This window comes from Pseudophryne corroboree, chromosome 5, assembly GCF_028390025.1.
Source record: "Pseudophryne corroboree isolate aPseCor3 chromosome 5, aPseCor3.hap2, whole genome shotgun sequence".
In the NCBI taxonomy this organism is placed as follows: Eukaryota; Metazoa; Chordata; class Amphibia; order Anura; family Myobatrachidae; genus Pseudophryne; species Pseudophryne corroboree.
Window position 1 is genome coordinate 51,909,890 of NC_086448.1, and position 22,684 is coordinate 51,932,573.

The 22,684-nt window shown below is 46.9% G+C and overlaps 1 protein-coding gene and 1 long non-coding RNA gene across 3 annotated transcripts in view; one reads left to right on the top strand and one right to left on the bottom strand.

Annotated features, from left to right (window-relative positions):
* EFR3A (EFR3 homolog A) overlaps window positions 1-22,684 on the bottom strand; it is a 361,435-nt gene that overhangs the window by 133,700 nt on the left and 205,051 nt on the right. For both annotated transcript variants that reach the window (XM_063921270.1, XM_063921271.1), the window contains one exon: window positions 19,125-19,289. In XM_063921270.1, the coding sequence (XP_063777340.1) occupies window positions 19,125-19,289 (165 nt within the window). The remainder of the gene's footprint in view (window positions 1-19,124; window positions 19,290-22,684) is intronic.
* Window positions 990-3,360, top strand: LOC134928771 (uncharacterized). Its single transcript, XR_010177995.1, has 3 exons — window positions 990-1,033; window positions 1,448-1,578; window positions 3,265-3,360. It is a non-coding gene; the product is annotated as an uncharacterized LOC134928771 (long non-coding RNA).

The following is a 22,684-nucleotide window of genomic DNA, read 5'->3' on the forward strand; positions in this document are numbered from 1 at the left end:
TGTGTTTGTCCATGTATGTCCTTGCGGGTTATAAGGCAAGCTGTATGTGACGTTTGTTCATTCCTGACGAAAATCCTGTGTGGATTGAAACGTAGAAGTACGACCTCTGTGTCCGTGAGCGTTTGTTTACAAATGTTTCTGAGTGCCGCACCTCTGCCAACTTATTATATCTATCTATCTATATTATATATATGTGTAGGCTTACCATACTATCCTTTTAAACTGGGAAGCTCATGGAGTACACAGTTTATAGGTCTGATTAACACTCAGTGAAATGTAGGCTTGGGGTCAGCCAGCCATAGAACCTGTATAATTCACGATTGTCCCAGTTTAATGGGATAGTATGGGAAGTATATATATTTATATCTATTTATCTCTCTATATATAGAGATAGAGAGATATATACAAATGGAGCCTGGATCATCTACCCTTCTCTGCTGCGCCTAGGCGCACCATGTCTTATTAGCATAAGCCTTTCATCTATTGTTCTCAACTGCAATACAATACATAGAGAACAATACAGCAGGGGATTAAGTCCGACTGCCCTGGCTCAATTAATCCTATTACAGGGATAGATGAGGATGGCTCCATCTGTATACACACACACACACACACACACACACACACACACACACACACACACACACACGAAAATGATTAATTCAGCCTGTTAGATAAAGAGCTTTATTTCCTTATAAAATATAAGTGGTGATTTAGTCTAGAAATTCCTGTCACTTATGTTTTCCCTTTACCTATATATTGAGGCACTCTGTATAACATTGCCTTATAGTTCATTTTCTACACTAGTCTCAATTTTTTTAAACTAGAAACTCATGTACATCCAGTTATAATTGATGTATAAATGTATATGTAAGATGGCTGTAACTCTGTAGCTTTGCTGCTGGTTACTGTGACATCACACACCTAGCCTGTGACATCACTAGCCTGTGACATCACAATGCTTCTTCCTGTAACATTCTATCTACAGCTGCTGACGTTTCCAGTTACCATGCAGGGAGACAGGTAGGAGGAGGTGAGTCCTACATAGCAGGGTATGATGGAGGGGGGTAAGGAAGACAGAGTGCAGTATAGTCAGCTGAAAGGCAAGACAAGATAGACAGAACAGGGAATACAGGTACAAGGACACATAAATAGGGGAAGCGCAGGAAGGAGCGACATATTTAGTAATAAAAATATAGCGTTACAGGAATAAAGAGGGCAGTATGGAGGATAAGCACACATACAGGGGATGCAGATAACTGGGGTCTCTAGGAGGCAGGATCGTGGCTTTGGGATGAAAAAGTTAATAAAATAGATAAATGGGATACTGATAACTTTGAAAATACGTTGTTTGGTTTAAGGAAAATTGGGAAACTGGTTGACTCATGGACATTTTATTGTACTTAAACTAGTACTATGCTTAATGATAGTCTTTTGTGTTTTTTAGATCATCATCTGGATTCTGGCAAAGAGATTTGCAGAGTGTCGGGTAACCGGCTAAGAGATCTGCAAAGTGTCAGTTGAAGACGACGGGAGGAGTCGCAGAGGCAGCAACGACTGGAGGATAGCATGCAGGAGGTAAGTTACCATACTTGTGTAATTGTGTGTGTGGTGGGGGGTATTGAGAGCACAGTACAAAGCATAGAGACTATGGTGGGGAGAGCGGACAATACAAAACATGCAGAAGGGGGCAACTTGGTCTAGCACATACAGATGGTGTGGGGGCACAATACATAAACATAGAAATGGTGGTGTACTCTATAGGACATATAGAGGAAGGACATACACTTTTGGGGGCTGTGAGATGTAGAACATAATACAGAAAAACAGGAAGGGTGGGGCGAGCATGATACAGAACATACAGATCGGGGGAAGAACAATACAGATCGGGGGAGGGCACAATATTGGACATACAGGATAGGGGGGTATGTGTGGGGTTTCTGATGGGCCTTATAAGGGGCATGTGGGCAACACCTGGACCTGGGGAGACTATTTTTCTCTGTTCATTTCCCTTAATTTCAAAACTGGATAAGCCGCTCCCCTGGAGATAGTGAAATGGCCGACCTTTATATCAATGGACTGGGGGCAGATGTACTAAGCCTGGGAGAGTGATAAAGTGGAGAGAGATAAACTAACAACCAATCAGCTCCTAGCTGTCATTTATCAAACACAACCTGTAACATGGCAGTTATGAGCTGATTGGCTGGTACTTTATCACTCTGCAGGGCTTAATACATCTCCCCCATAGAATAACCAAATGATGAAATGGTACAGAATGGTATAAATGATGAGAATTGGAGCTGTAACAAGTGACTGTTTCCCTATCTCTGCCTATAATAAAGGTGACATAGTCCTTTCCATAGAGTCCTTCTCCTTACCACTCAGGGGGGCTGATTCAGATGCGGACGCAGAGCTGCTGCTGCACCAAGTGGCTCAATGCTTTATCACTGCGCATGTGTGTAAGCTGCACTGCGCACAAGATGCGATCAAGCTCACATAGAGGATCCCATCGCAAAGTGATTGACAGGAAGTCAGCGTTTGGGGTGGTAACGGGGGTAGATAACTGTATACAGGCGTGTCAGGTCCGTTCAAACGCCGTTCCGTGCGCGTGCATAAATTACCCATTGCAACCTGTGTTGCTGCTGGAGAGCCCCCTGTGTCTAGGAGACTTGCTCAGACTACGACTGCTCAGACTCACGATGCAATTGTGAATGGGAAAAGATTGCAGCAGCGATCGCTTCAACAACCACAACTGAATCAGGCCGACAATTACACCATTATATTTTACTATTTTATCACATCTAACAACTAAGGGGTCAATTTAATTAGGTGCGAGTTTGTCTTACAACAGCCGCACTTTCCGGCAGCCCCATAGGCTGAATCTGGCCACGAAGGGTGTGAGTTTGGGCGCTGTTGCCGGTATTGAAACATCGCAGCAATGGTAACTCGTACCTAATTGGATTGACCCCTAAATGTTAGCAATTTCTAGCTTTTATTATTTACTGGTGACATTTCTTTTCTGAAGGTGCCCACTAATTACTATAAGAGAGAACTTATCCCCCAATGTGTGTATTGTATAAAAACAATGGGCCCTTAGGGATAATTGTCCTTATTTTAGGCATTTTCCATGTCCTCAGTAGTTACAGTAACACATTACATAGAGATTTTCTCTCTACACAACCACACCACTGTCTGCAGTTTGTCTCTCTGCTTGTTCATCCACTAACAATGTTTTCTCATCTCTTCCTCTTCGTCTACACGCAGTGGGTGATCCCTGAATAGCTGCCCTGGGAGGAGAGCTGCGGACACATGCTCCAAATGTTGGGACATAAGTATTCCTATCAGGAGATGCGGTAAAGATGCCGGCTGTCGGGTTTACGGCAGTCAGAATACTGACACTTAGATCCCGGCACTCTTCAGAATCCCGACGTTGGAACTCCAAATGGGCAAGGACACCAACGCCCGTATACCCACGATCTTAGGTTTAGGGCTGGGGTAGGGGAGTTAGGTGTAGGCATCAGGCACGGGGGGAGGGGGTGGGGTGGTTAGGCTACAGGGGAGGGAGGGTTAGGCGTCAGGCGGGGGTTAGGTTTAGGCTGCAGGTGGGGGAAGTTTAGTGTTAGGCTGCGGGTACGGTGGGTTAGGCTGCGAGGGAGGGAAGGTTAGGTTTAAGCATCAGGCAGGGTGAATAGGTTTAGGCATCAGACGGGGGGGGGGGGGGGGGGGGAGGTTAGGTTTAGGCTGCAGACGGGGGGAGGTTAGGCTTATTCACCCCGGGGGTGGTTAGGCTGCAAGGGACGGAGAATTAGGGTTAGGCATCAGGCACGGGGGTGTGGTGGTTAGGCTGCGGGGGAGGGAGGGTTAGGTTGAGGCGTCAGGCGTGAGGGGTTAGGTTTAGGCTGCGGGTAGGGGAGGGTTAGGGTTAGGCATCAGGTGGGGGTTGGTTAGGTTTAGGCATCAGGCGGGGGGGGGGGGGGTTAGGGTCAGGCTGCGGGTGGGGGAGGTTAGGGTCAGGCTGCGGGTGGGGGAGGTAAGAGTTAGGCTGCGGGTAGGGTGGGTTAGGGACCCCCCCGGGAGTGGTTAGGTTGCAGGGGAGGGAGGTTTAGATAGAGTGTTAGGATTAGACACCTTTGTGGGAGGGATAGGGTTAGGCACAAAGGGGGGAGGTTAGGGTTAAACTGCGGACAGGGAGGGCTAGGGGAGTGGGGAGAGGGGAGAACATCCCTTACCCCAGTCGTCCTTTTCGGCACCAGGATTCTGGCATTGGTATTACAACCACTGGGATCCCATGCGCTGGGATATCATACTGACCCCTCTATTAGTACACCTCTTAATGCCCAGAGGGAAGGGCGATCCTGAGGCCATGGTTCCCCAGAGGTTTCCCCCCAAGGGGGTTTTCCTCTCCTGAGTGCTGAAGGATGACTCTTTGTGAGTCCAGGGGTGTAACTTTTATGCCATAATGAGTACCAATCTCATGCCCGTCCCTGCAATGTATAAGAAGTAAAATAATTGCTAATGCGAGCACTTTACTTCTGGGTTTAGACCCCGGCTGCGCTACTTCACATGTGCAATCGTCAGACTGCGTATGTGAGAGCAGACAGTAATGCAGAGGGATCCCAAGGATCCTTCTCCTGGGAAAATGGAAATGGCATTAGCCATCGGAACAATCTCAGAAATGCTTCACATTCCGGAGCTTGGCGAGTTTCACAGTTTATCAACTGTCGTAGAAACTTTTGGTGGCTACTTTTCTGATCAAAATAGGAGGAACGCAACAGATATCTCCAATATCCATTGCTGTCCCCAATACATACATTCAGGGGCTGTTTAATATTTGTGGCGATGTTTCACAAATATTTATAAAATATTCCACATATTAAATTTTTTATATTTTAACATAAACTAAAAAATGTTTTATGTATTCATTGACTGAGTCTCCCGTCTTTACTGCATGCTAATGTAACAGGGTCCGCAAATTATTACTGCTATGACTGTTACTCTACTGTCCTGCTGGTGCTCCTGGCCTGCTGTATAGCAGCGAGACATATATTTTATATACAGCACTCTTGGGGAGATGTATCAAGCCTTGGAGAGAGATAAAGTGCAGATGTCCAAACCACCCAATCATCTTCTGTCACTTATCTAGCACAGTACATAAAATGATACCTGTAGTTAGAAGCTTCATTTGATTTGGGCAAATACTCAACTTGATACATCTCCCGGAAAATATCATGTCTTCCTTTCACTTAATTAACATATAAGCAGCTATAAGCGGGGCCCAATACAAACTGGGGGTTAGCAAATTGTTAGTGGTAAAATGATAGTAAGCAAGGCTAATGCAGCATGGTAGGCAGTCACAGACAGAGCAGCAGGATCCTGTCACAGGATGTAGAGATCACACCAGTAGGTGAGGCATTGCACTAGGAGATCACACCAGTAGGTGAGGCATTGCACTGGGAGATCACACCAGTAGGTGAGGCATTGCACTGGGAGATCACACCAGTAGGTGAGGCATTGCACTGGGAGATCACACCAGTAGGTGAGGCATTGCACTGGGAGATCACACCAGTAGGTGAGGCATTGCACTGGGAGATCACACCAGTAGGTGAGGCATTGCACTGGGAGATCACACCAGTAGGTGAGGCATTGCACTGGGAGATCACACCAGTAGGTGAGGCATTGCACTGGGAGATCACACCAGTAAGTGAGGCATTGCACTGGGAGATCACACCAGTAGGTGAGGCATTGCACTGGGAGATCACACCAGTAGGTGAGGCATTGCACTGGGAGATCACACCAGTAGGTGAGGCATTGCACTGGGAGATCACACCAGTAGGTGAGGCATTGCACTGGGAGATCACACCAGTAGGTGAGGCATTGCACTGGGAGATCACACCAGTAGGTGAGGCATTGCACTGGGAGATCACACCAGTAGGTGAGGCATTGCACTGGGAGATCACACCAGTAGGCGAGGCATTGCACTGGGAGATCACACCAGTAGGCGAGGCATTGCACTGGGACATCACACCAGTAGGCGAGGCATTGCACTGGGACATCACACCAGTAGGCGAGGCATTGCACTGGGACATCACACCAGTAGGCGAGGCATTGCACTGGGAGATCACACCAGTAGGTGAGGCATTGCACTGGGAGATCACACCAGTAGGTGAGGCATTGCACTGGGAGATCACACCAGTAGGTGAGGCATTGCACTGGGAGATCACACCAGTAGGTGAGGCATTGCACTGGGAGATGACACCAGTAGGCGCAGCATTGCAGTGGGAGATCACACCAGTAGGTGAGGCATTGCACTGGGACATCACACCAGTAGGTGAGGCATTGCACTGGGAGATCACACCAGTAGGTGAGGCATTGCACTGGGAGATGACACCAGTAGGCGCAGCATTGCAGTGGGAGATCACACCAGTAGGTGAGGCATTGCACTGGGACATCACACCAGTAGGTGAGGCATTGCACTGGGAGATCACACCAGTAGGTGAGGCATTGCACTGGTAGGCAGCACACCAGGGTGACAAGTACACACATTAAATGATTATTACTACTTAATCCAACAGAAGGGAATTCCAGAGATTAGCAATGACTTGGTAAAAGATAAAGTCCTGGCTGCTGGATGAGGTCTGGTCACTATAAAATAGATCACTCTTACTGGGGTCTCATCCATTGCTAAACACCCTCTGGTCTCACATTTATCCTTGCAGTGTAATAGACAAAATAAATCACAATGTCTCTGTCTACCATTCTAGTGATATTCAATACACGCAGCATCCCAGTGACCACCATACAATGCCCATAGCAACCAACCAGGTTCTAGCTATCATTTCAAAGAATAGATTTGATAAATGATAGCTAGAAGCTCAGTGGTTGCTATGGGCAACAAACTCTTTAGAACAGGCCTGGCCAACCTGTGGCTCTCCAGGTGTTGTAAATCTACAAGTCCCATCATGCTTTGCCACAGTTTTGCTATTATGGAATGCTAAAGCTGTGACAGTACATGCTGGGATGTGTCGTTTCACAACATCTGGAGAGCCACAGGTTGGCCAGGCCTGCTTTAGAAGGTTTGCTACAACTCTCCCTTGCCCAGCTGAGCACATATCGGGCACTTATGGTTGTGCCCAAATCTCAGGTTTTCGCGCCCCTCCATGCTGTAACGCTGGTAGGACACAATGTACCGTTGGAGCCCCTGTACTGGCATGGCCTTGTCCGGCTCAGAGTAGGCCAAACATTAAAGAAAAAAAATAAGATTTTACTCACCGGAAAATCTATTTCTCGTAGTCCGTAGTGGATGCTGGGACTCCGTAAGGACCATGGGGATTAGCGGCTCCGCAGGAGACTGGGCACAACTAAAGAAAGCTTTAGGACTACCTGGTGTGCACTGGCTCCTCCCACTAAGACCCTCCTCCAGACCTCAGTTAGGATACTGTGCCCGGAAGAGCTGACACAATAAGGAAGGATTTTGAATCCCGGGTAAGACTCATACCAGCCACACCAATCACACCGTATAACTCGTGATACTATACCCAGTTAACAGTATGATAACAAGTGAGCCTCTCAACAGATGGATCAACAATAACCCTTTAGTTAGGCAATAACTATATACAAGTATTGCAGACAATCCGCACTTGGGACGGGCGCCCAGCATCCACTACGGACTACGAGAAATAGATTTACCGGTGAGTAAAATCTTATTTTCTCTAACGTTCTAAGTGGATGCTGGGACTCCGTAAGGACCATGGGGATTATACCAAAGCTCCCAAACGGGCGGGAGAGTGCGGATGACTCTGCAGCACCGAATGAGCAAACTCTAGGTCCTCCTCAGCCAGGGTATCAAACTTGTAGACTCTTGCAAGAGTGTTTTAACCCGACCAAGTAACAGCTCGGCAAATTTGTAAAGCCGAGACCCCTCGGGCAGCCGCCCAAGAAGAGCCCACTTTCCTCGTGGAATGGGCTTTTACAGATTTAGGGTGCGGCAGTCCAGCCGCAGAATGTGCAAGTTGAATCGTGCTACAGATCCAGCGAGCAATAGTCTGCTTAGAAGCAGGAGCACCCAGCTTGTTGGGTGCATACAGGATAAATAGCGAGTCAGTTTTCCTGACTCCAGCCGTCCTGGAAACATATACTTTTCAGGGCCCTGACTACGTCCAGAAAACTTGGAATCCTCCAAGTCCCAAGTAGCCGCAGGCACCACAATAGGTTGGTTCACATGAAAAACTGATACCACCTTAGGAAGGAATTGGGAACGAGTCCTCAATTCCGCCTTATCCATATAAAATACAGATAAGGGCATTTGTATGACAAAGCCGCCAATTCTGATACACGCCTGGCCGACGCCACGGCCCACAGCATGACCACTTTTCACGTGAGGTATTGTAGCTCCACGGATTTAAGTGGCTCAACTCAATGCGACTTCAGGAAATCCAACACTACGTTGAGATCCCACGGTGCCACTGGAGGCACAAACGGGGGTTGACTATGCAGCACTCCCTTAACAAAAGTCTGAACTTCAGGCAGTGAAGCCAGTCCTATTTTGGAAGAAAATCGATAGAGCCGAAATCTGGACCTTAATGGAACCCAATTTTAGGCCCATAGTCACCTCTGACTTGTAGGAAGTGCAGAAAGCGACCTAGCTGAAATTCCTCCTTTGGGGCCTTACTGGCCTCACAGCACTCAACATATTTCCGCCATATGCGGTGATAATGGTTTGCGTTCACTTCTTTCCTAGCTTTAAATAGCGTAGGGATAACTTCCTCCGGAATGCCCTTTTCCTTCATGATCCGGCGTTCAACCGCCATGCCGTCAAACGCAGCCGCGGTACGTCTTGGAACAGACAGGCCCCCTGCTGCAGCAGGTCCTGTCTGAGCGGCAGAGGCCATGGGTCCTCTGAGATCATTTCTTGGAGTTCTGGGTACCAAGCTCTTCTTGGCCACCCGGAACAATGAGTATAGTTCTTACTCCTCTCCTTATTATTCTCATTACCCTGGGTATGAGAGGCAGAGAAGGGAACACATACACCGACTGGTACACCCACGGTGTTACCAGAGCGTCCACAGCTATCGCCTGAGGGTCCCTTGACCTGGCGCAATATCTTTGTAGCTTTTTGTTGAGGCGGGACGCCATCCTGTCCACCTGTGGCCTTTCTCCACGGTGTACAATCATTTGGAAGACTTCTGGATGAAGTCCCCACTCTCTCGGGTGGAGGTCATGTCTGCTGAGAAAGTCTGCTTCTCAGTTGTCCACTCCGGGAATGAACACTGCTGACAGTGCTAACACATGATTTTCCGCCCATCGGAGAATCCTTGTGGCTTCTGCCATCGCCATCCTGCTTCTTGTGCCGCCCTGTCGGTTTACATGAGACCGCCGTGATGTTGTCTGACTGGATCAGCACCGGCCGGTGTTGAAGCAGGGGTCTAGCCTGACTTAGGGCATTGTAAATGGCCCAAAGTTCCAGAACATTTATGTGTAGGGAAGTCTCCTGACTTTTCCATAGGCCTTGGAAGTTTCTTCCCTGTGTGACTGCCCCCCAGCCTTGAAGGCTGGCATCCGTGGTCACCAGGACCCAGTCCTGTATGCCGAATCTGCTGCCCCCTAGAAGATGTGCAGTCACCACCACAGCGACACCCTGGCCCTTAGAGACAGGGTTATCCGCCGATGCATCTGAGAATGCGACCCGGACCACTTGTCCAACAGATCCCACTGGAAGATCCTTGCATGGGACTTGGCGAATGGAAATTCTTCGTAAGAAGCTACCATCTTTCCCAAGGCTCGCGTGCAAAGATGCACCGATACCTGTATTTGTATTAGGAGGTCTCCGTCTAGAGACGCCAACTCCTTGGACTTCTCCTCCGGGAGAAACCCTTTTTATCCTGTTCTGTGTCCAGAACCATACCCAGGAACAGTAGACGCGTCGTAGGAACCAGCTGTGACTTTGGAATATTCAGAATCCAGCCGTGCTGTTGTAGCACTTCCCGAGATAGTGCTACTCCGACGAACAACTGCTCCCTGGACCTCGCCTTTATAAGGAGATCGTCCAAGTACGGGATAAGTACTTCGGCCATTACCTTGGTAAATACCCTCGGTGCCGGGGACAGACCAACGGCAACGTCTGGAATTGGTAATGACAATCCTGTACCACAATTTTGAGGTACACCTGGTGACGAGGGTAAATAGGGACATGCAGGTAAGTATCCTTGATGTCCAGTGATACCCTGAAATTTTCCAGGCTTGCAATAATCGCCCTGAGCGATTCCATTTTGAACTTGAACCTTCGTATATAAGTGTTCAAGGATTTCAATTTTAGAATGGGTCTCACTGAAACGTCTGGTTTCGGTACCACAACATTTTGGAATAGTAACCCCGGCCTTGTTGAAAGAGGGGTACCTTGATTTCACCTGCTGGAAGTACAGCTTGTGAATTGCCGCCAGTACTACCTTTCTCCGAGGGCAGCAGGCAAGGCTGATGTGAGGCAACGGCGAGGGGGAGTCGTCTCGAACTCCATCCTGTATCCCTGTGATACTACTTGCAGAACCTAGGGATCCATCTGTGGGCAAGCCCACTGATCCCTGCAGTTCCCGAGACGCGCCCCCACCGCACCTGTCTCCACCTGTGGAGCCCCAGTGTCATGCGGTGGACTCAGAGGAAGCGAGGGAAGATATTTGATCCTGGAACTGGCTGACTGGTGCAGCTTTTTCCTTCTTCCCTTGTCTCTGTGCAGAAAGGAAGCGCCTTTGACCCGCTTGCTTTTCTGAAGCCGAAAGGACTGTACCTGAAAATACGGTGCTTTCTTTAGGCTTTTGTGAGGAAACCTGAGGTAAAATTTTTTCTTCCCAGCAGTTGCTGTGGATACGAGGTCCCAGAGACCATCCCCAAACAATTCCTCACCCTTATAAGGCAGAATCTCCATGTGCCTTTTAAATGCAGCATCACCTGTCCACTGCCGGGTTTCTACTACCCTCCTGGCAGAATGGACATTGCATTAATTCTGGATGCCAGCCGGCAAATATCCCTCTGTGCATCCTTTATATATAAGACAACGTCTTAAATATGCTCAATGTTAGCAAATATTATTATCCCTGTCTTAGCGTATTAATATTATCTGACAGGGTGTCAGACCACGCTGCAGCAGCACTATTTATGCTGAGGCAAATGCAGGTTTCAGTATATAACCTGAGTGTGTAAATACAGACTTCAGGATCGCCTCCTGCTTTTTATCAGCAGGTTCCTTCAAGGTGGCCGTATCCTAAGACGGCAGTGCCACCTTTTGACAAACGTGTGAGCGCCTTATCCACCCTAAGGGATATCTCCCTGGCGGAAAAGGGTACGCCATCAGTAACTTTTTAGAAATTACCAGTTTCTTATCGGGGGAAATCACGCTTCTTTACACACTTCATTCATTCATCTGATGGGGGAACAAAACAGTGGCTGTTTTTTCTCCCCAAAAATAAAACCCCTTTTATGTGGTACTTGGGTTCATGTCAGAAAATGCGTAACACATTTTTCATTGCCGAGATCATGTAACGGATGTTCCTAGTGGATTGTGTATATGTCTCAACCTCGTCGACACTGGAGTCAGACTTCGTGTTGACATCTGAGGTAACGGGCATTGTTTGAGCCCCTGATGGCCTTTGAGACGCCTGGGCAGACGCGGGCTGAGAAGCCGGCTGTCCCACAGCTGTTACGTCATCCAGCCTTTTATGTAAGGAGTTGACACTGTCGGTTAATACCTTCCACCTATCCATCCACTCTGGTGTCGGCCCCACAGGGGGCGACATCCCATTTATCGGCCTCTGCTCCGCCTCCACGGAACCTTCCTCATCCAACATGTCGACACAGCCGTACCGACACACCGCACACACACAGGGAATGCTCTGACTGAGGACAGGACCCCACAAAGTCCTTTGGGGAGACCGAGAGAGAGTATGCCAGCACACACCAGAGCGCTATATAATGCAGGGATTAACACTATAACTGAGTGATTTTTCCCCAAATAGCTGCTTGTATACATATATTGCGCCTAAATTTAGTGCCCCCCCCTCTCTTTTTAACCCTTTGAGCCTGAAAACTACAGGGGAGAGCCTTGGGAGCTGTCTTTCAGCTGCACTGTGGAGAGAAAATGGCGCCAGTGTGCTGAGGGAGAAGCCCCGCCCCCTTTTCGGCGGACTTTCTCCCGCTTTTTCTGTGATACTGGCAGGGGTAATTTTACTATATATGATGTATATTTTGTCAGCCAAGGTGTTATTTATTTATTGCCCTCAGGGCGCCCCCCCCCAGCGCCCTGCACCCATCAGTGACCGAAGTGTGAGGTGTACATGAGGAGCAATGGCGCACAGCTGCAGTGCTGTGCGCTACCTTGGTGAAGACCGAAGTCTTCTGCCGCCGATTTTCCGGACCTTCTTCGTGCTTCTGGCTCTGTAAGGGGGACGGCGGCGCGGCTCCGGGAACGAACACCAAGGTCGGGTCCTGCGGTCGATCCCTCTGGAGCTAATGGTGTCCAGTAGCCTAAGAAGCCCAAACTACCACCTGTTAGGTAGGTTCGCTTCTTCTCCCCTTAGTCCCTCGCTGCAGTGAGTCTGTTGCCAGCAGATCTCACTGAAAATAAAAAACCTAAATATACTTTCTTTCTAGGTGCTCAGGAGAGCCCCTAGTGTGCATCCAGCTCGGCCGGGCACAAGAATTTAACTGAGGTCTGGAGGAGGGTCTTAGTGGGAGGAGCCAGTGCACACCAGGTAGTCCTAAAGCTTTCTTTAGTTGTGCCCAGTCTCCTGCGGAGCCGCTAATCCCCATGGTCCTTACGGAGTCCCAGCATCCACTTAGGACGTTAGAGAAATCATGTTACAGAACAGTGTTATTAGCTAATAGGGGGAGATATTTGGTTGCACATATAGGGCCTGATTCTGAGAGTTACATAAATCTCCGATGTTTGATGATCTGCGTGTGAGCAGGCGCTGCACTGCATACGTGCAGATCTGGTCCCGCCTGCGGGTGGGTGTGTCCAAGAAAGTGGCTACATCCTTGGATGCAGCTTCACTGGCCCTGGCAGTGTGATTTCACCTCACAGCCTGAGTAACCTCAGGGTTACTAGATGTCCGATGTGCACGCAGATGATCCCGTGCTGCGCTTTCAGATGCAGTAGCACATCACAGAATCTTGGGTGACTTTGTACTTAATACACCTCATGCAGCTTTTGCATAATTCTGCACAACGGCGGCAGTGCCATTATCCACCTCTGAATCAGCCCCATATTTATATAGAGAGATGCTGCATGCTGCTCAATATGGTGGCTGCATATAACTACATAACAATAAATAAAACACACACACACTTACGCTCATGGAAAATACAGCGTCTCTGACAGCGTTAGCAAGAAAACAGCTATAAAACTAAAAGCAGTATAACTGCAACGGATGCCAGCTAAACAAATCATACAGATGTAGCCACGCTCATCGTTGCCGCGATGCGTATGCACGGGCATACGCATTGCGGAATTCTGCAACCGTGCTGTGACTAAACGCGCCTGGTGATAACACCATTAAAGTCTATTGCTTGCGCACACATGTACGCGGCATAGACGCGGTCAGACTACTTGCGCCATCTATGCCGCATTGTGCAGCTCAGGCCCTTCTGCTTTCCAGGACATCCTTCTTGCGTTTCCCTGACCTATATGCCTATAGGAGGATCACATGCACTATGACCAGGGCCGTCTTTTCGTATGGGCTCAATGGGCTCTTGCCCAAGGGCCCCAGGAGTATAAGGGCCCTATGCTGATAGCTGAGGGTCCCCTCTTTCCAGGGTTACCAGATTTTTGAAAATCGGCCCAGGGGAACCGGAGATATCCGACTTCTGCCTGTTAATTGCTTTCCCAGCCAGATATCTCAGGTTCTGTCTGACTTAGAGTTTTTCTGATGGTATACTCCAAAAGCTGGGACTGTCCCCTTTTGGTGGACACCGACAGCTTGTCTCTATTATGCTCAGAACCAGAGATATCAGCCTTCAAGAAACTGGCCCCTGCTCTAGCTCCACAAGCCTAATATGCAGTTTTATATTTTCGTTGGTGAATTGCTCTGGCTCCTGAGCTCTGATACCTAAGTCCCCAGGACCTCCTGAAAGGTTGGACTCTCTAGTTTATTATCCAATTCAAAGCTAAGAAATTCAGGAACTTGAGATATCTGCAGTCAAGCAAGCAGCCCTCCCACCAGAAAATGATGAATATTAAGCCCACTCCACTATACACCCTCCCCCTACGTATTAAACACCCCCTACCACCCTGGAAGTCATGTACCAGGGCTTCTTCATTCAGCCCAATGGCCCCTTCTACCATTTTGCCCCATCTGTGCAGTAAATGAGTAATTAGCAGAAATTACTGTTCCAGGTCCTACATGTGAGCGGAAGATAGAACACCCCCTACCGCCGCTGATAGCACTCCAGGAGGATGGGTAGGGGGCCCAGTGCATTGCTGTGCCCAGGGGCCTACACTGCTGTTAAGACGGCCCTGACTATGACGAGAAAGCAGAAGATACATCCTATATTACAGTTCTCTAGTTTGCGCCGCAGGAGTGGCTTGTCGCCGTTCCCTGCTTCCGCCAGTCTATATTTCCACCCAAAATGAGTTTCCATGGAAGATGGCTGGGATGTAGTTATGTGACCGTCGGTCTCAATACCTCCCCCTACATCCCGCCGGTCAGCATGCTGACCAACAGGGACTATTCCCACTCGTGTCCGCATTGGAGCTTGTTGCGCTCGCGCCCCCCTCGCCGGCATTCCGCTGCTGACCGCCATTCATGCATACCACACCCAGATGGATATCACACTAACATTCACTTATGATTGTACGTGGAAATTTAAGGCAAGTAATGTCTACCAGACCTACTGCACACAGATAAATAAAATAAAACCTAAGTACTTTTACATTGGTGGAGAGGCCCCCGATGGATGGGCGGAGTACCCCACGGATCTGTACATGGACCGGTGGTTTTTAATAAAATAAAATAAAATGTATTTATTGGTGATGCTGCAAATGGTACTGTATTGAAGCGAAAGTATGCCTTTTGCAGATAACTCAAAGGTATGCATCAGGGTACACACCGGGAGGGGTTTGTAGGAGGATCTAGGTAGTCTGGTCAAAAATGTGGCAACTATATAGTAGTTTAATACCAAATCACGCTCTTGAGTCTCAAAAACACAAAGGCTAAATAAAGAATTAACAACACTATAATGGAAACTACTGAAGAGGATTGGGATCTAGGCCATATTACCAATGGGGTGGAAGGGACTATGGCTCCAGGCCTACATATAAAAATAGGCCCATCGTCATAACAACAGTATGATGATGACCACCAGCCCAGCTGGCCACATGCTCAGCCATAAATCATAAGTATTACATTTGGTATTTCAATTTTCAACACAAAATGCAGCATTTTTTCTATTTTTATGTGTTTAGGGAGACACTGGGGCTGGTAGTGTAGGGGGTGTATACGCCCACATGACATTGGCCACACCCACAAAGCATTGACCACATCTCCACTTCCCATAATAGGCCCTTAAACATTTTCAGCTCCAGGCCCATGTGACCCTTAATTCGGCCCTGAGGGCAGGTCATAGTTCTCAGAGTTGCCAAAGCTTTTATTAACAGTTGCCATGATCTAGATTCCATTTGGTCGAGAAGTACTCGATAATCCAGATATAACCAACAGTGTCCCTAACAACCTGTACTGTATGACGTTTTCACCGACACTGCCAGTAATACAGAGAGCACCGCATCTCACAGAAACTCATGTACAGGCTGAGGAGATGGGGTAAGAAATTAAATTACACAAAGAACACAGAGCTCAAAGGCAATGCCAAAGCCTTCTCTATGCGAGGAATACAGACTTGATGCTAATTTTATGCCGAAGTGCCTGTAACACTTTAAAATGTAAAGATATGATATATAATCACTACATCGTGTGTCATGTGACTGTGGTTCCCATGGTAACCAACAACACTTTGCAAAACTAAATGAATAGCACCCTGAAGAAACAAACTAAGGGAAAATGGGAAGCCCTAACATCCATGTTACAGTTTGCAACAGTAAGGTTTGTCATGGAATTACTGCTAAGACCAGCACAACAAATACAACTGGGCAAACCATTCTCTAACAGATAACATTTATACAGCTACACAAAAATAAAAAAAAGGATGAATATGCTAATCTTTGGAGGATGACGACCTGCCAACATCCTAATCTTCATTGCAATTATAACTGCAATCTGAAAACAGTCTTTTGACATTAGATGTCACTGTTGTATTTACAGACCACTAACTCCGTTATCTTTTGACTTCTCTCTAAAAAGGAAAACAATTACCGTGTTTACCACCAAATTCTAAACTTTTTATTGATTTTTTTTTTTTTATACCATAATCCAGGGCTTTATCTGCTCTAGTATTATATGTTTACTTTTTGAGGTTTTTCATTTACAGATGCGCACTCAGTTCCTGTTCCGCCGGTAGATTTAATTAGCAATTTGCGCAGAAGGATCATGAGTTTCTCTAAACATCACAGATTATACTTTCATCCTCGAGAAGTGAGAGAATGTAAGAGGAGGTGATAAGCAGCTATAAGAGCTTTGTCTCACTGAATGAGGATTAGTAGCCAAGGGTGTTTCATACTGTTTCTGATATACACACATGTACAATATATGTCAGCATAGGGTCAATGATTCTTGTGAATTGATTTTTAGACCTATTTACTTTATTATCTCTGGTTAATAAACCATTGTTAAGGTTCTATCAAGATTTTGGTTTGACTTCTGCATGTATGTTGTCTAATATGTTCATTCTTTGTATGGCGTTTCTTCTGCACTGTGCTGCATCACAAATACCATATAAGCCTGCTTGTGCAATGTCGCTATTCTTTACAGCATTAGGGATTAGTCCCAAGATCTCTGCTGGAAAGAAGAATTTCAGAGCACGGGCAAATGACAATCCGCTGAGTAGGTGATTGCAACAACTGATGGCCAGCTCAGTCAGCGATATGAATCAACTATATCCTCCACCCCTCCCGGTATTAATAAGGTCGAGATTTGATGTGTAAGCCTCACCACCATATTAAAACGGTGCAAAAGGACCACTACATACTCAGTGTATAATAGTGATAAGGTGGTGTGTGAGGCCTTCCCCAGTGCACAACCATTATAAGATAAAGGTGTTCAAACAATCCTCCGTGCATAATGATTATGTTGGATGTGTGACACCATCCTCAGTGCAATGCAGGGATAAGGTGTGTGTGAGACCATCCTCAGTGCAATGCAGGGATAAGGTGGGTGTTTGAGACCACTATCAGTGCACAACAAGGATAAGGTGTGTGTGAGACCATCCTCCGTGCACAACAGGGATACTGTATGTTGGGCGCGTGAGGCCATCCTCAGTGCACAATGGGGATAAGGTGTGTGTGAGACCATCCTCAGTGCACAACAGGGATAAGGTGTGGGTGTGTGAGACCATCCTCAGTGCACAATAGGGATAAGGTGTGTGTGAGACCATCCTCAGTGCACAATAGGGATAAGGTGTGTGTGAGACCATCCTCAGTGCACAACAGGGGTAAGGTGTGTGTGTGTGGGATCATTCTCAGTGCACAACAAGGATAAAGTGGGTGTGTGAGACCATCCTCAGTGCACAATAGGGATAAGGTGTGTGTGAGACCATCCTCAGTGCACAATAGGGATAAGGTGTGTGTGAGACCATCCTCAGTGCACAATAGGGATAAAGTGTGTGTGAGACCATCCTCAGTGCACAATAGGGATAATCCTCCGTGCATAATGATTTATGTTGGATGTGTGACACCATCCTCAGTGCAATGCAGGGATAAGGTGGGTGTTTGAGACCACTATCAGTGCACAACAAGGATAAGGTGTGTGTGAGACCATCCTCCGTGCACAACAGGGATACTGTATGTTGGGCGCGTGAGGCCATCCTCAGTGCACAATGGGGATAAGGTGTGTGTGAGACCATCCTCAGTGCACAACAGGGATAAGGTGTGGGTGTGTGAGACCATCCTCAGTGCACAATAGGGATAAGGTGTGTGTGAGACCATCCTCAGTGCACAACAGGGGTAAGGTGTGTGTGTGTGGGATCATTCTCAGTGCACAACAAGGATAAAGTGGGTGTGTGAGACCATCCTCAGTGCACAATAGGGATAAGGTGTGTGTGAGACCATCCTCAGTGCACAATAGGGATAAGGTGTGTGTGAGACCATCCTCAGTGCACAATAGGGATAAAGTGTGTGTGAGACCATCCTCAGTGCACAATAGGGATAAGGTGTGTGTGAGACCATCCTCAGTGCACAACAGGGATAAGGTGTGTGTGAGACCATCCTCAGTGCACAGCAGGGGTAAGGGAGGTGCGTGACACCATTCTCAACAGTGATGAAGCGAATGTGTGTAGACTCTCAGCATATAACACTAGTAAGGCAGCCCTACTATTCTTAAAAACAAAGGGCCTAATTCAGCATGGATTGTAGATGTGCGAAAAATCGCACACCTACAATCCTTTTCTCTAGCATGCGATGGGAGCACAGCACAGGGCAAGTCCGCCCCGTACGCCGGATCCAGCCCCCTACCCGCACACACGTGAAAGGCTCAAACAGCGGCGATTCTCTCTCATGTTTAGGGTAGCCCTATACCTAGGCAGATGGCTACCTAACATGTTCCGGGTCTCGGCGGCGGCTGGGTGACGTCTCACAGCCTCCGCGGCCCGCCCCAGAAACAATCTGTACATGCCTGCGTTGTCCGGACCGCACCCCGAAAACGCTCCCCCGACGCCAACTCCCTGCCCCGCGAACGTCTCTGCCTGTCAATCAGGCAGAGGCGTTCGCAGATGCGAGATGCCGTCACATTTAACATTGTGCGCACGCGCAGCGAGGATTCTTGGGTCGTGCGAACACTACAAAGGGCCCCAGCATGCGACTGCAATCGTACCTGCCTTCCATGCTGAATCGGGCCAAACGTGTGAACACTAGGGGAATAGATACATTGTCAAACAAAGCCACATACTGTACAAGGCTAAATGATAAACATTCTAGCAAATACAAAGTTCAGGGAAGAAGCTTCTGAATACAGAAAGAGGTGGACATTACTTACCGATGGTCTGAATGATGGCGTTCTGAACAATCCGCTCATCACTCTCCCTCGTGCTGGAACTGAAGACTGCGCTACCTGCAGAACTCCTCCGGTCTCCCAGCTCAAAGTCAACACTGAGCGTCAAATGCTTCAGGAGAGTATTAAATACTTCCAGAACTGTGGGGCCTGGGGGAAGGAAGAACAGGACAGCATAAAATGAGTGGGATGTTACAGGTTCACGTCAGCTAGTAAACAGAAAGACGGAACCACCACCAGCCTTTGATAACATGTTGCATTGATAGCTGACCCATGGTAAAAAGAGTTGCTGATGTTTTTAGCCTGTTCCCATCTATGACGTGTGACATGCCATGTACAGAGGCTTTCCGGCGTTCTCTGTATCTTTAAATTGCTGTTCTCCCAAATAGGATTTAATATTACTTTAATTGAATATAACAGTGTTTCTCAAACTCGGTCCTCATGACCCCACATGGTTCACATTTTCCATGTCACCCAACAGGTGCCCTGTGTATCACCAACTGTCACATTTTAAAAATCTACAGGTGACCTGCAAAACATGAACCGTGTGGGGTCCTGAGGACCGAGTTTGAGACCTTGTGGAATATAACAATAAATAAAAATACATATTACAAAACAAAAACATATTAAAACTCGTACACGTGGAAATCTCTGAACAAAAACCACAGCACCCGACTAAGCAGACACAAATGCCTTATTCTGTACAGAACTTACTGCAAGCCTGGGGATGGCATAGGTGCCGTTACTAGTGACGTCAGCTGCTCTGGCGGACGGAGGAATGGTGCGGGTGTATACTGTAGATGATTCAGAATACAGGGGGATGTACGCATAAGATTTCCAATCACAGGGGGAAGACAAAATGATTACAGTACAGATGTGTACACATACACGTATCCTCAAACAGTGATACGGACTTTGTGACTATGGGGTCTATTCAATTCGTGCCGGTTTTTCCGACAGTCGGAAAAACCGACACTTTTCGACAGAAATAGGTTGAATTTGCATTCGACCTATTCAATGACAGTGTCATTTTTCCGACTGTCGGAAAAAATTGACACTGTAGAAAAGTACATCTATCGGCGAATTTGCCGCCGATACATGTACTTTGTCGAATTTGCGGGCGTTTTCTACAGGTTTTTGGCCCATTTTTGACAATGCCAATTCGACTTTAAAATAAATCGGATTGGCATGTCGAAAATGGGACCAAAATAGTCGAAAACGCCCGAAAATCGAATACTGACCTGTCGCATCCTCTCCGGAGAGGATCCGACAGTCATTGCATAGATCCCTAAGACACGCCATGCGTCCCACCACACAGTTTAGTACAAAATATGCATCATATATCTTCTATGCCGATATAGATGCCTTGGTTTACTGGTGGAACAAATGCTTAGAAAAGAATGGCGACTATGTGGAAAAATCTGCACCAAGGCCATACTACTGATTATACAGTGGTGCTTAAAAGTTTGTGAACCCTTCAGAATTTTCTATATTTCTGCTGAAATTTGGCCTAAAACTACCTCAGATTCTCACACCAGTCCTAAAAGTAGATAAAGAGACCAAATCAAACAAATGAGACAATTTTTTTTAAATGTGCTAATTTCTTTATTGTGAAAAATGATCCAATATCACATATCTGCGAGTGGTAAAGTATGTGACCCTTTGCTTTTAGTATCTGGTGTGACCCCCATGTGCTGCAATAACTGCATGGAAACATTTCAGGTAATTGTTGATTGGTCCTGAACATCGGCTTGGAGGCATTTTACCCCATTCCGCCATACAAAGCAACTTCCACTCTGTTACTGTATGTTGGTGGGTTTCCTCCCATGAACTGCTCACTTCAGGTCCTTCTACAACATTTCCATTGGATTAAGGTCAGGACTTTGACTTGGCCATTTCAAAATTTTATATTTGTTATTCTTTAACCATTCTTTGGTCGAATTACTTGTGTGCTCTGGGTCATTGTCTTGCTGCATGACCAACGTTCTCTTGAGATACAGCTCATGGACGGATGTCCTGATATTTTCCTTTAGAATATTCTGGAATACTTCAGAATTCATTGTCCCATCGATGATTGCAAGATGTCATGGGCCAGATGCAGCAAAACAGGCCCAAACCATGACACCACCACCGCGTTTCACAGATGGTGAGGTTTTTATGCTGGAATGCAGTGTTCTCCTTTCTCCAAACATAACGTTCTCATTTAAACCAAAAAGCTCTATTTTGGACTCATCTGTCCACAAAACACTGTTCCAATAGCCTTCTGGCTTGGATCTTTAGTAAACTGCAGACAGGCAGCAATGTTCTTTTTGGAGAGCAGGGGTTTTCTCCTTGCAATCCTGCCATGCACACCATTGTTGTTCAGTGTCCTCCTGATGGTGGACTCCTGAACATTAACATTAGCTAATGTGAGAAAGGTCTTCAGTTGCTTAGAGGTTACCTTGGGTTCCTTTGTGACCTTTGCAAACTATCAGACACCCTGCTCTTGAAGTGATCTTTGTTGGTCGACCACTCCTGGGGAGGGTAATAATGGTCTGGAATTTCCTCCTTTTGTACACAATCTGTCTGACTGTTGATTGGTGGAGTCCAAACTCTTTAGAGATGGTTTTGTAACCTTTTTCAGCCTAATGAGCATCAACAACTCTTCTTCTGAGGTCCTCAGAAATCACCTTTGTCCATGGCATGATACACTTCCTCAAACATGTGTTGTGAACATCAGACTTTGATAGATCTGCGTTCTTTTAAAAAGACAGGTTGTCCATGCACATCTGATTGTCATCCCATAGACTGAAAATACCTGACTCTAATTTCCTCTCCAAAATATCTGCTAAGCCTAAAGGTTCACATACTTTTGCCACTCACAGATATGTGATATTGGATAATTTTCCTCAATAAAAAAATGGGCACGTCTAATTTGTTTTTGTCTATTTGTTTGATTTGGTTCTCTTTATCTAGTTTTAGGACTTGTGTGAAAATCTGAGATAATTTTATGCCAAATTTCAGCAGAATTATAGGACATTCTGAAGGGTTCACAAAGGTTACGGATACAGTATATACAAGTTAAATAAATTTACGCAATGGGAGGTCTTGTTACCTCACTTATTGAACCACCCTCGCATATATAGCTGCCCAGTTCCTATACCGTTGGATAAACTTTAGTCACAATATTTCAGCATAAAATTGGCAGAATCATTATATTACTAATATTGCTAATTATGCTTGGGGATGCTGAACTTTCCCTATATAACCCTCAGTCTGTGGCTTCCTACTGCGTCCTCACATCATGTCTCTACTCCTGTCACATACATCCCTATCCTCACCAATACATCACTCACCTTCTGATATACTCTGTGCTGCTGGGGACCCTGCTCCTTCCACTATATAACGCTCAGTCTGTGGCTTCCTGCTGCCTCCATTCCTCTCCTCACATCATATCACTGCCCCTGTCACATGCAGCCCTGTCCTCACTGATACATTGCTATCTCCTGATATACTCTGTGCTGCTGGGGGACCATGCTCCTCCCACTATATAACTCTCAGTCTGT